Here is a 12,742-nt window from a genome sequence, read left to right as displayed (position 1 = left end):
TCAGGGAAATAAATAAACAAATATCGACCATATGTTGATTGTTGTTATGAAGAAAAAAGCAGGGCGAAGTTAGAGTTATGGGGATGGTGTTTTAGAAAGGACAGTCATAGAAACACTCTGAAGGAACATTTATTTGAACAGCAAACTAGGTGGATGGTGGAGGTCATTAATTGCCTGGAGAAGTCCAGACAAGGAAAACCTTGGTTGAGGTTGAATCAAGAATTCGGTTTTGAGTAGATTAAGTTTGAGATACCTATTAGGTATTTAAGTAAAATAGGCAGTTGTGTATACAAGTCTTGACTTCGAGAAAGAGTTTGAGGCTGGAGATAAACTTTGAAAGGTCTCAGCATACAGATGAGATTTAAAGCCATGGAACTGGATGTGCTATGGAAATACCTAGGATATTGGGAAACATAGGGGTGGAGAATATAATACTGAAATTTCTACTTTTAGAAACTGGGAAAATGAGGGGTTGTCCTGCAAAGGGAACTGAGAAGAAATGGCCAGTGTTGTAGGAGGAAAATGAACAAACAGTTTTGTTCTGGAGGCCAAACAAGAAAATGTTTAAATAAAGAGGGAATCATAAAAAAAAAGAAGGAAAGACGAAAGAAAGAAAGAAAGAAAGAAGAAAGAAAGAAAGAAAGAAAGAAAGAAAGAAAGAAAGAAAGAAAGAAAGAAGAAAGAAAGAAAGAAAGGAGAAAAGAGTCCTGAACTGCATCAAACACTAATGAGTGGCTCAGCAAGTTAAGGTCAGTAACTATGCATTTTTGCGGATGGGAAAGGTCCAGTAGAGGAAAAAAACAAAAAACAAAACCATGATGCTAAGGGGAGTGGTGATGGAGAATTGCAGAAAACAAAGCTGAGTAGCAAGAAGGGATGAGATCCAATGCTCAAAATGATGGGTCTTTTTTTTTAAATATATGTTTTAAAGATTTTATTTGTTTATTCATGAGACACACACACACAGAGAGAGAGAGAGAGAGAGAGAGAGGCAGAGACACAGGCAGAGGGAGAAGCAGGCTCCATGCCCATGCTCCATTCAGGGAGTCCAGGATCAGGCCCTGGGCTGAAGGCGGTGCTAAACCGCTGAGCCACCCGGGCTGCCCAAAATGATGGGGCTTATTTAAGAACACTGCCAGTTCAGCCAAACAGGAATTCATGCAACTGTGTGCATGTGCACATTTTCACTGTTTATAGCTCCATGCACCCACTACCTGGAAAGTTTTCACTTTTACAAAATCATATTTTGTAAAGCTCACTTTTCCCCTGGGATTGTAAGCAGTGGAGGTGGGAGGGCACCATTAGTGATCTTTGTTTGCAATTCAATGCCAACCTCTGTGGCTTGCTTTTTACTTCCACAGTGCTGCACGCCAGATGGTGAAATAAATGGAGGGCATACTTCAGTGTTTTCCTCAAGCGCAACACCGCAGCCTTGGGTGTAGTATTGGGGAAAGGGTGCTTGCGTTTTATATTGATCCTTAGAAACCTCTCCAAGGTACTGAGCCTCCTTGTTGCTGTTACCTTTGCTATTTTAAGTCTCTTTGAAGTGTCAAAGGTGGAATCACTTTTTTTACGATGGGTTCTGAAGTGTTTCAATAAGGAGCTCATTGATCATCCCCGTGTGGTTTATTTACGTGTTATATTGCTGGCTCCTAGTACAGAGCAGAGTAGCAGACCGGTAAAGGTTTGATTAGAAGAAGACAGAAAAATGATTATTACTTTCACTACAGGTCTAATACCTTTAGAGCAGGGTAGGGGTTGAGATTAGCTTCCAACATTCTGCCTTCAATGCCACAAGTAGGGTCCAATAAGTGGCATATTTATGTGCACGTGTGTATGAACCCTAGAAATACTGTGTGCCATCAATACTATAAGGGCAACCAGAGGGAAGTGCTGAGAGGGACTGGGGTGGGGGGTGGAGGAGTTTGGGAGCATAGGTGTACTAATTTATTTTAAATGCATTTTCTTCCTGCCTCCTGCTTCTAGAGGCCCATTGTATACTGTACTAAATCCCCGCTCTACTATTCATCACTATACAAAAATGGGTGTGGTTCGGTGTATAGGACACCCGCTTTTGTGAGCCCTGCAAGCAGATATTCCTGGAGTCCTCCCCAGACACTAACTGCTCCAATGCTCCAGAGCATCTCCCTGTTTCTACATTCATTTTGGGAATCCTCCCGCCTGCAAGCCGCCTTCGTAGACTTGAGAGGGCCTGCTGAGCATGTGTGAACAGAGACGCGCATGCTCCATGAAGTGGGCAGGTTTACTGCAGCGCTAGCAGTGGCTTTTACTACTCTTCTCCTGCCTCCTAGCCCTGCGCGTCCTCCTCCCCTCTTACCCACCCCCAACCACGCGGTCCTCGGTATTCACCCCAGCTCTTCTTTCCCACCTCCTCTTCACCTGGGGCTGGGGAATCTCCATTGACGTTCGAGTGACGCTACTGTGCTGCTGCAGCCGCGGGGGAGGGGGGCGGGGGGTGGGGTCCAGGAGCTGCACAGGTGAAGCCGCCGCTGCCGCCATATTGACAGAGCTGGGTACGGGGAGGAGGCCCTAGGAAGCGGGGTGGGCGACAGAGTCAACGCCGAACGACCGTCGTGGTGGCGGCAGTGGTGAGCACAAGCCGAGGGGAACTCTCCGTGAGGCAGCATAGAGTTTTCTTGTCTATGGGGAGCAGCTGCCTGTGGAGACGGTCCTCCGCTCACAGCCTCTGAGGGGACCCTGAAGCTAGGGCAGCGGTCGCTGAAGGAGGGGCTAGGGTTTTCGCTGGTGGTGGCGGCGGCTGGCAAGCTCAAACGACGCGATGCGCGGTTGCGCCAGCGGTTGGCAGCTCCTGCCCAAGTGCTCCTGAAGGGGCTATGCTACCGTTCGCTCCTCAGGACGAGCTTTTGAACCAAGAAATGGAGGTTTTCGGAGGCGGCGCGAGCAGCGGCAAGGTTAGTTATGGTGGCCAAGGGCTGGAGCCATCCCCCTTCCTCTCAGGACCCTGGCTAGAGGCCCAAGAGAGAAGGTCTTGGGGCTAGGGAGCGGGGTGCCCAGGCAAGCCCCGTTGAGGCTGCGGGACAGCGAAGCATGCTCTGCTTCAACTGTGCTTTCGCTCGGGAGATGACGGGCTAGGGCTAGGGCTTGGGGAGTGAGCAGCCCAGATCTGGGCTCTGTCTCAGAAGGAGCTCCTGCCTCTCGGGCTGTGCTGGAGTTGTGACTAAGTTTCTTCACTTTGCGACCTGAAGTGGGACTGGGGAACGCGCCAGGTACAGCGCCCCGCTCAGCACTTTCCTCTTTCTCTGCTGCGCCAGGTTTGCTCTCTGGGGTCACTTTGAGGGACAGCTGCTGACTCCAGCTAGCTGTTTAATCCCGGATACTTTTAGGAACCCAGCGCAACAAAAACATACCTAGATGACAGAATAACTCTGGGGACATTTGCTCGTAGGAATGTGTACTCCTTACTTGGCTTTCTAGTTTCTCCATGGCATGTTGTGGTTTTTGTAAGAACCCATTTGGAGATTAATTGGCGGCTGGGTTTCATGATTTACTATGTGATGTTCTGTATTCTCCTCAATTCTACCACCCTCTTCCTCCTTTTTTCTTTCCCCAACTGCTGCCCCCGCTCTATTGGTCGGTAAAAGAAAACACAAAGTAAACCCTAGGCCTTATAAGATGAATCTTTGGAAGACTACGAGGTTCAACCAGAATATTTTTGCTTCTCCTCTCTTCCCGCTCTTCTGAAACTGTTCTGATTGGACTTAGGTCAGCTGTGCAGTGAAAACTTACATGTGCACAGGTACTCTATTTTTAGTGTTGTGGCTAGTAACGGGCAGCATTTAAACTCTAAAAACAAGACTTTGGGGATAGAAAGTCAGATCCTTTTCTGACAACTTAATAGATTGACAGCTTAATACTCCAGTAGAGGCCACAGTAGACCTCATAAAAAGTACTGAAGACCAAATTGATTCACAGTAGGATATTTTGCGGTAGGATTGGCAATCACAGTTCTCCACATCTCAAGATGCTAATTTGTCTTCAAGTACTTGCTCCATCCTTAAAAATACACTTTGGACTGTTCTCTGTTTAATTCATTCTTTTTTCTTTTTCACTTTTCCAAATAAATTGATGTTAAAATTCTGTGCCAGGATAACATTGAACAAGAAGTATAATAGAAATAAATTCAGAAGGAGTCTAAAGTTGAACCTTTTCCACTATAGTTAATATTTTACTAGTAAACTGAGCAGTTCCAAAATACATTTTAATATTCTACATCTCTTAACAGAATAAATGAAGAAAGGTAAATTTCTTCTTGGACTATGGCAATGTTTCATACTTGCAACAATTTTCTAGCAAGACTGTTCAAAGGGAGAGGGATGTTATTTTATTCACATATGTAATCAGTTGACTTACAGTTCCAGGTATCTGGTTTAGAAAAAGTTAAATGTTTGTATATAAGGATGGGGTGGGGGATGGAGAGCCTTTTGCATGCCTGCTATTTTATAATTTTTGTTAAATTTGAATTGAGAAATGTTTTGAATCATAATTACCATATAATGTTTGTCCTTCTCTGATTGACTTATTTCACTCAGCATAACACCCTCCAGTTCCATCCATGTCAAAGCAAATGGTGGGTATTTGTCGTTTCTAGTGGCTGAGTAATATTCCATTATATACATATACCACATCTTCTTTATCCATTCATCTTTTTTTTAATTTTTTTTATTTATTTATGATAGTCACAGAGAGAGGGAGAGAAAGAGAGACAGGCAGAGGGAGAAGCAGGCTCCATGCACCGGGAGCCCAATGTGGGATTCGATCCCAGATCTCCAGGATCGCGCCCTGGGCCAAAGGCAGGCGCCAAACCGCTGCGCCACCCAGGGATCCCTCCATTCATCTTTGATGAACACTGAGGCTCCTTCCACAGTTTGACTATTGTGGACATTGGTGCTGTAAACATTGGGGTGCAGGTGTTCTGGTGTTTCACTGTATCTGTATCTTTGGGTTAAATCCCCGGCAGTGCAATTGCTGGGTCGTAGGGCAGATCTATTTTTAACTGTTTGAGGAACCTCCACACAGTTCTCTGGAGTGTCTGCACCAGTTCACATTCCCACCAACAGTGCAAGAGGGTTCCTCTTTCTCCACATCCTCTCCAACATTTGTTGTTTCCTGATTTGTTAATTTTCGCCATTCTCACTGGGGTGAGGTGGTATCTCATTGTGGTTTTGATTTGGATTTCCTTGATGGCAAGTGATGCGGAGCATTTTCTCATGAGCTTATTGGCCGTATCTATGTCTTCCTCTGTGAGATTTCTGTTCATGTCTTTTGCCCATTTCATGATTGGATTGTTTGTTTCTTTGCTGTTGAGTTTACTAGGTTCTTTATTGATCTTGGATACAAGCCCTTTATCAGATAGGTCATTTGCAAATATCTTGTCCCATTCTGTAGGTTGTCTTTGAGTTTTGTTGACTGTTTCTTTTGCTGTGCAGAAGCTTTTGATCTTGATGAAGTCCCAATAATTCATTTTTGCTTTTGTTTCTCTTGCCTGCATGGATATATCTTGCAAGAAATTGCCGTGTCCAAGTTCAAAAAAGGTGTTGCCTGTGCTCTCCTCTAGGATTTTGATGGAATCTTGTCTCACATTTAGATCTTTAAGCCATTTTGAGTTTTTCTTTGTGTATGGTGTAAGAGAATGGTACAGTTTCATTCTTCTGCATGTGGATGTCCAATTTTCCCAGCACCATTTATTGAAGAGACTTTTTTTCCAGTGCATAGTCTTTCCTGCTTTGTCGAATATTAGTTGACCATAGAGTTGAGAGTCCATTCTGAGTTCTGTATTCTGTTTCATTGATCTATGTGTCTGTTTTTGTGCCAGTACCACACTGTCTTGATGACCACAGCTTTGTAGTACAACCTGAAATCTGGCATTGTGATGCGCCCAGATATGGTTTTCTTTTTCAATATTCCCCTGGCTATTCGGGGTCTTTTCTGATTCCACACAAATCTTAAGATGATTTGTTCCAACTCTCTGAAAAAAGTTCATGGTATTTTGATAGGGATTGCATTAAATGTGTAAATTGCCCTGGGTAACATTGACAATTTCAATATTAATTCTTCCAATCCATGAGCATGGAATATTTTTCCATCTCTTTGTGTCTTCCTCAATTTCTTTCAGAAGTGGTCTGTAGTTTTTAGGGTATAGATCCTTTACCTGTTTGGTTAGGTTTATTCCTAGGTATCTTATGCTTTTGGATGCAATTGTCAATGGGATTGACTCCTTAATTTCTCTTTCTTCAGTCTCATTGTTAGTGTATACAATTTTAGCTCTTTTTTTTTTTTTTCAATTTTAGCTCTTGAGTGGATTTTGTCAGGATGAAGAAGTGTTACCTAAGGTGTGATTGGATATTGGGCGCTCCTGGGTAAGGATTATAAAGAATAGCTTGATTTGGTAAAGTTTTCATGAGTTAGTGCTATGTACATTACAGTATGCATTTAACTGTTTTTTTTTTTTGTGAAAGTGTTTGCTTTCTGAAGAAGGAATTGATCATAGTTTTCAAATTGCATATTATATCATATTATATTGTATTGTAATTGCTACTTGTATTTATTTTTCTCCCAAGTTTTTATTTTAATTCCATTTACTTGACATACAATGTAATATTAGTTTCAGGTGTAGAATTTAGTGATTCAACCCTTACATACCACACCCTTACTCATTTCAAGTGCCCTCCTTAATACCCATCACCTATTTAACCCATTGTTCCACTCACCTCCCCTCTGGTAACCATCAGTTTGTTCTCTATAGGTAAGATTCCATTTCTTGGTTTTCCTCTCTTTTTTACCCCCATATTTGTTTTGTTTCTTAAATTCTACATATGAGTGAAATCATATGGTATTTTTCTTTCTTTCACTGACTTATTTCACTTAGCATAATACTCACTAGCTCGAGCCATACCCTTGCAAATTCTTTTTATAGCTGAGTAATATTTCTCCATATACATACACACACAGATATATGGAAAGTTTGAGTTCTTTGGATGCCTTTTTATTTCTTTTTGCTACTGTGGATAGGACTTCTAGTAACATGTTAAATAACATTGGTAAGAGTAGAAATCCCTGTCTTGTTCCTGACCACGGAGGAAAAGCTCTCAGTTTTTCATACATGAACTTTATTATGTTGATGTATGTACCCTCTAACCCTAATTTTTTGAGGGTTCTTATCATGAGGGTTAGATGTACAGATACTTTTTCTTTATCTACTAAATGGGTCATTTGTTTCTTATCCTTTCTTTTATAAGTGTGGTATCTCACATTGATTATTTTGTGATTATTGAACCACTCTTGTAGCCCAGGAGTAAATCCCACTTGATTGTGGTGAATGATTCTTTTAATATACTGTTCGTTTAGATTTGGTAGTATTTTATTGGGCATTTTTGCAACCATTTTCATTAGGGATATTGTCCTGTAGTTCTCTTTCATAGTGGAATCTTTGATCTTGGAATCAGGATAATGCTGGCTTCATAAAATGAGTTCGGAAGTTTTCCTTCTATTTCTATTTTTTAAGACAGTTTGAGAAGAATAGGAATTAACTCTTCTTTAAGTGTTTGATAGAATACTCCTGTGAAGGTATCTGGCCCTGGATTTTTGTTTGTTGGGAGATGTTTTTTATTATTGATGGAGTTTTTTGCTGATTCTTGGTCTATTCAATTTTTTTTTAATTCAAGTTTTCTATTTCTTCCTGTTTCAGTTTTGGTAATTTATATGTTTCTAGGAATTCATCCATTTCTTCCAGGTGGTCCAGATTTGGCATATAATTTTTTATTATATTCTTTTGTAATTGTTCGTATTTCTGTGGTATTGGTTGTTATTTATCTTCTGTAATTTGTTTTTTTTTAATTTATTTTTTATTGGTGTTCAATTTACTAACATACAGAATAACCCCCAGTGCCCGTCACCCGTTCACTCCCACCCCCCGCCCTCCTCCCCTTCTACCACCCCTAGTTCGTTTCCCAGAGTTAGCAGTCTTTACGTTCTGTCTCCCTTTCTGATATTTCCCACACATTTCTTCTCCCTTCCCTTATATTCCCTTTCACTATTATTTATATTCCCCAAATGAATGAGACCATATAATGTTTGTCCTTCTCCGACTGACTTACTTCACTCAGCATAATACCCTCCAGTTCCATCCACTTTGAAGCAAATGGTGGGTATTTGTCATTTCCAATAGCTGAGTAATATTCCATTGTATACATAAACCACATCTTCTTTATCCATTCATCTTTCGTTGGACACCGAGGCTCCTTCCACAGTTTGGCTATCGTGGCCATTGCTGCTAGAAACATCGGGGTGCAGGTGTCCCGGCGTTTCATTGCATTTGTATCTTTGGGGTAAATCCCCAACAGTGCAATTGCTGGGTCGTAGGGAAGGTCTATTTTTAACTGTTTGAGGAACCTCCACACAGTTTTCCAGAGTGGCTGCACCAGTTCACATTCCCACCAACAGTGTAAGAGGGTTCCCTTTTCTCCGCATCCTCTCCAACATTTGTGGTTTCCTGCCTTGTTAATGTTCCCCATTCTCACTGGTGTGAGGTGGTATCTCATTGTGGTTTTGATTTGTATTTCCCTGATGGCAAGTGATGCGGAGCATTTTCTCATATGCATGTTGGCCATGTCTATGTCTTCCTCTGTGAGATTTCTGTTCATGTCTTTTGCCCATTTCATGATTGGATTGTTTGTTTCTTTGGTGTTGAGTTTAATAAGTTCTTTATAGATCTTGGAAACTAGCCCTTTATCTGATATGTCATTTGCAAATATCTTGTCCCATTCTGTAGGTTGTCTTTGAGTTTTGTTGACTGTATCCTTTGCTGTGCAAAAGCTTCTTATCTTGATGAAGTCCCAATAGTTCATTTTTGCTTTTGTTTCTTTTGCCTTCGTGGATGTATCTTGCAAGAAGGTACTATGGCCGAGTTCAAAAAGGGTGTTGCCTGTGTTCTTCTCTAGGATTTTGATGGAATCTTGTCTCACATTTAGATCTTTCATCCATTTTGAGTTTATCTTTGTGTATGGTGAAAGAGAGTGGTCTAGTTTCATTCTTCTGCATGTGGATGTCCAATTTTCCCAGCACCATTTATTGAAGAGACTGTCTTTCTTCCAATGGATAGTCTTTCCTCCTTTATCGAATATTAGTTGCCCATAAAGTTCAGGGTCCACTTCTGGATTCTCTATTCTGTTCCACTGATCTATGTGTCTGTTTCTGTGAGCAGATCAGCGGCCCCGCCCCGGAGCCTCCAGGCCCTGCAGACGGAGTTCCTGCTGGAGCTGAATCCAGGTTTCCAGAGCTGCCCCGCCACTGGGGCTATTCCTCCTGTGGCCTCACGGGGTAAACAACCCCCACTGAGCCCTGCACCTGGCAGGGGCACAGCAGCTCCCCCAACTGCTAACACCTGAAAATCAGCACAACAGGCCCCTCCCCCAGAACACCAGCTAGACTGACTGACAACTTCCAGGAGAAGCCAAGGGACTTAAAGTACACAGAATCAGAAGATACTCCCCCGTGGTTCTTTTTTTTTTTTTTTTTTTTTTTTTTTTTGCTTTTTGATTTGTTTTCTCTTCTGTAATTTGTGATTTTATTTATCTGGTTCCTTTCTCTGTACTTTTTGATAAGTCTGGCTCAATGTTTATCAATTTTATTAATTTTTTCAATGAACCAGTTCCTGATTTCATTGATCTGTTTTATTGTTTTCTTCGTTTCTATATAATTTATTTCTGCTCTATTCTTTATTGCCCTTCTTCTGCTGGCTTTGGGCTTCATTAGTTTTACTTTTTTTCTAGCTCCTTTATATGTAATGTTAGGTTGTCTACTTTAGAATTTTTTTCTTCTTGACATAGGCCTGACCGGTTTTGCTGCATCCCAAAGGTTTGGACCATTGTGTATTCATTTTCATTTGTTTCCGTGCATTTTTTTGTTCTTTGATTTCCTGGTTCATCCATTCATTCTTTAGTAGCATGATGTTTGACCTCCATGTATTTGTGGTCTTTCCAAATTTTTTCTTGTGATTGACTTCCAGGATCATAGTGTTGTGGTCAGAAAACATGCATACTATGATCTCATTCATTTTGCACTTTTTGAGGTCTGTTTGTGACATCATATGTGATTTAGTCTATAGAATGTCCCATGAGCACTTGAAGAGAATGTGTGCCTTGCTGTTTTAGGGTGGAACGTTCTGTTAATATCTGTTAAGTCCATCTGGTCCAGTTTGTCTTTCATTTTTTTAAAAGATTTTTAATTTATTCACGAGAGACATAGAAAGACAGGCAGAGACATAGGCAGAGGGACTCCATCTCAGGACCTCAGGATCACTCCTTGAGCCTAAGGTAGACACTCCCTGAGCCACCCGAGTGTCCCCAGTTTGTCTTTCAAAGCCATTTTCTCCTTGTTGATTTTCTGCTTAGATGATTGATGTAAATGGAGTGTTAAAGTCTTTGACTATTATATTATTATTATCAATGAATTCCTTTAAGCTTGTTATTAATTATTTTATATATTTGGCTTGCTCTCATGTTTGGGGCATAAATATTTAAAACTGTTAGATTTTCTTGCTGGATAGTTCCCTTTATTATGATACAGTGCTTGTCCTCATCTTTGATTGTAGTCTTTGGTTTAAAATCTAGTTTTTCAGATATAAGTTTGTTACTCCAGCTTTCTTTTGACATCCATTTGCATGATAAATATTTTTCCATTCCCTCACTTTCAATCTGCAGGTATCTTTAGGTCTAAAATGCATCTCTTGTAAGCAGCATATAGATGTCTCTAGCTATCTTTTTTCACATCTGTTCTGACACCTTATGTCTTTTGATTGGAGCATTTAGTTTACTTGCATTCAACGATTATTGATAGATATGTATTAAGTGCTATTTTAGTATTTGTTTTGTCATTGTTTCTGGAGATTTTCTCTGTTCCTTTCTTGTCCTTGTCACTTTTGGTCTTTTCCAATCAAAGAGTCCCCTTTAATATTTCTTGCAGGGCTGGTTTAATGATTATGAACTCCTTTTGTTTTTGTTTTCTGAGTAACCCTTTATCTCTCCTATTTTGAATGATAGCCTTGCTGGATAGAGTATTCTTGGCTACAGATTTTTCTCATTCAGCACTTTAAATATATTATGCCACTCCCTTCTGACTTCCAAAGGTTCTTTTGAGAGATCTGTAACTAGACTTATGGGTCTTCCTTTGTAAAGTAGACACTGCTTTTGTTTTGCTGCTTTTAGGATTTTTTCTTTATCATTATATTTTGTAAATTTAATTACAATGTGTTTTGGTGTTGGCCTGTTTTTGATTTTGATGGGAGTTCTCGTACCTCCTGGATCTGAGTATTTGTTTCCTTCCCCACATTAGAGAAGTTTTCAGCCATTATTTCCTGAAATTAATTTCCTGTCCCTTTTTAACTCTTCTTTTTCTGGGATTCCTATGATACAAATGTAATTATGTTTCATGCAGTCACTGGGTTCCCTAAGTCTATTCTCACGTTCTGTAATTCTTCTTTCTTTTGCTCAGCTTCATTATTTTCTTTTATCCCTTATTCATTCCTTTACTTCTTCGATCTTTGTGTTCTCTGCATCCTGTCTATTTAAGATCTCAGTTACTGCATTTTCATTTCTTTTTGAAAAAAAATATTATTTATTTATTTTAGAGAGAGAGAGAGAGAGAGAGAAGAGAAGAAAAGAGAGAGAAAGAAAGGCAGAGACATGGGCAGAGGAAGAAACAGGCTCTATGTGGGGAGCTGATGTGTGACTCAATCTCAGGACCCTGGGATCACAATCTGAGCCAAAGGCAGATGCTCAACCACTGAGAAATGCACATGCCCTGCATTTTTCATTTCTGACTGTTTTTTTGACTCTTTTATCTCTACAGAAGGACATCCCTGAAGTCTACCATTCTTTTCTCAATCCCAGCGAGTATCCTTATGATTGTTGCTTTAAATTCTCTATCAGGCATGTTACATGTATCTGTTTCACTTAGATCTTTTGTTGTGACCTTATTTTGTTCTTTCATTTGGAATAAATTTTTCCATTTTGTCCTTTTGTCTAAGTCTCCATCTTCTTCTATATGTTAGAAATGCCTGTTATGTTTCCTGATCCTGAGAATAATGGCTTTATGCAGAAGTGGTCCTATAATGTCCAGGATCTGGTGCTTTAGGAAGTATCTTGGTGTGTGCTGTTTGTGCTTTTCTGTTTTAATTTGCTTGCTCTAGCCTTCAGACCTGTCTGCAGAGGCTCTCCTTACCTGCAGTGGGTGGTGTTTGGCCCTTGGCTAGAGTGTGATGAGTTTTAACTAGCTGTGCTCTGGTCTGCTTGATAAATGAGTCCTGATGCTACTGCCACTAGAACTGAAGCCTTGCAGATCTCTCTGTTTGGGAGATGTGGTGTGGGAAGAGATTTCTGCTGGTCTTCTGGGGGAAGAGGCCTCCTGCAACGGGACAGAGGCATACTTGACCTAATAGCTCTAAACCAGCACAGTACAGGGATGCTGAACCTCGTGTAAACAGGTTAGGCCACCAGTATTGGTGGTATGGTGCTGAGGGTGGTCCTGTGTTTATGCTGAGGGGTAGGGGAAGGAAATGGCCAACACATTTGTCCCTGGAGTGAGGTCTCTGTGCTTTCTGCTTTCGGGGAAGTACCCCAGGAAGAGCAAACAGTCTCCCTGCTGTGTGTCCATTTTCCCCCCACCTCCCATTGCTGTCTGTATGCTGTCTGTTTTGGGACTGTTT

At 41.0% G+C, this 12,742-nt stretch overlaps 1 protein-coding gene across 3 annotated transcripts in view; it reads left to right on the top strand.

The window, feature by feature from the left end:
* The first annotated feature begins 2,262 nt into the window (after positions 1 to 2,262).
* Positions 2,263 to 12,742, top strand: part of RPS6KA6 (ribosomal protein S6 kinase A6) — a 195,533-nt gene continuing 185,053 nt past the window's right edge. For all 3 annotated transcript variants that reach the window (XM_038587788.1, XM_038587789.1, XM_038587790.1), the window contains exon 1: positions 2,263 to 2,933. In XM_038587788.1, the coding sequence (XP_038443716.1) occupies positions 2,856 to 2,933 (78 nt within the window). In that variant the 5' untranslated portion in view covers positions 2,263 to 2,855. The remainder of the gene's footprint in view (positions 2,934 to 12,742) is intronic.

The sequence above is a fragment of the Canis lupus genome, chromosome X (assembly GCF_011100685.1).
Source record: "Canis lupus familiaris isolate Mischka breed German Shepherd chromosome X, alternate assembly UU_Cfam_GSD_1.0, whole genome shotgun sequence".
NCBI classification, from domain to species: domain Eukaryota; kingdom Metazoa; phylum Chordata; class Mammalia; order Carnivora; family Canidae; genus Canis; species Canis lupus.
The sequence above is the reverse complement of the archived record's forward strand: the minus strand, read 5'-3'. Positions and strand labels throughout refer to the sequence as shown.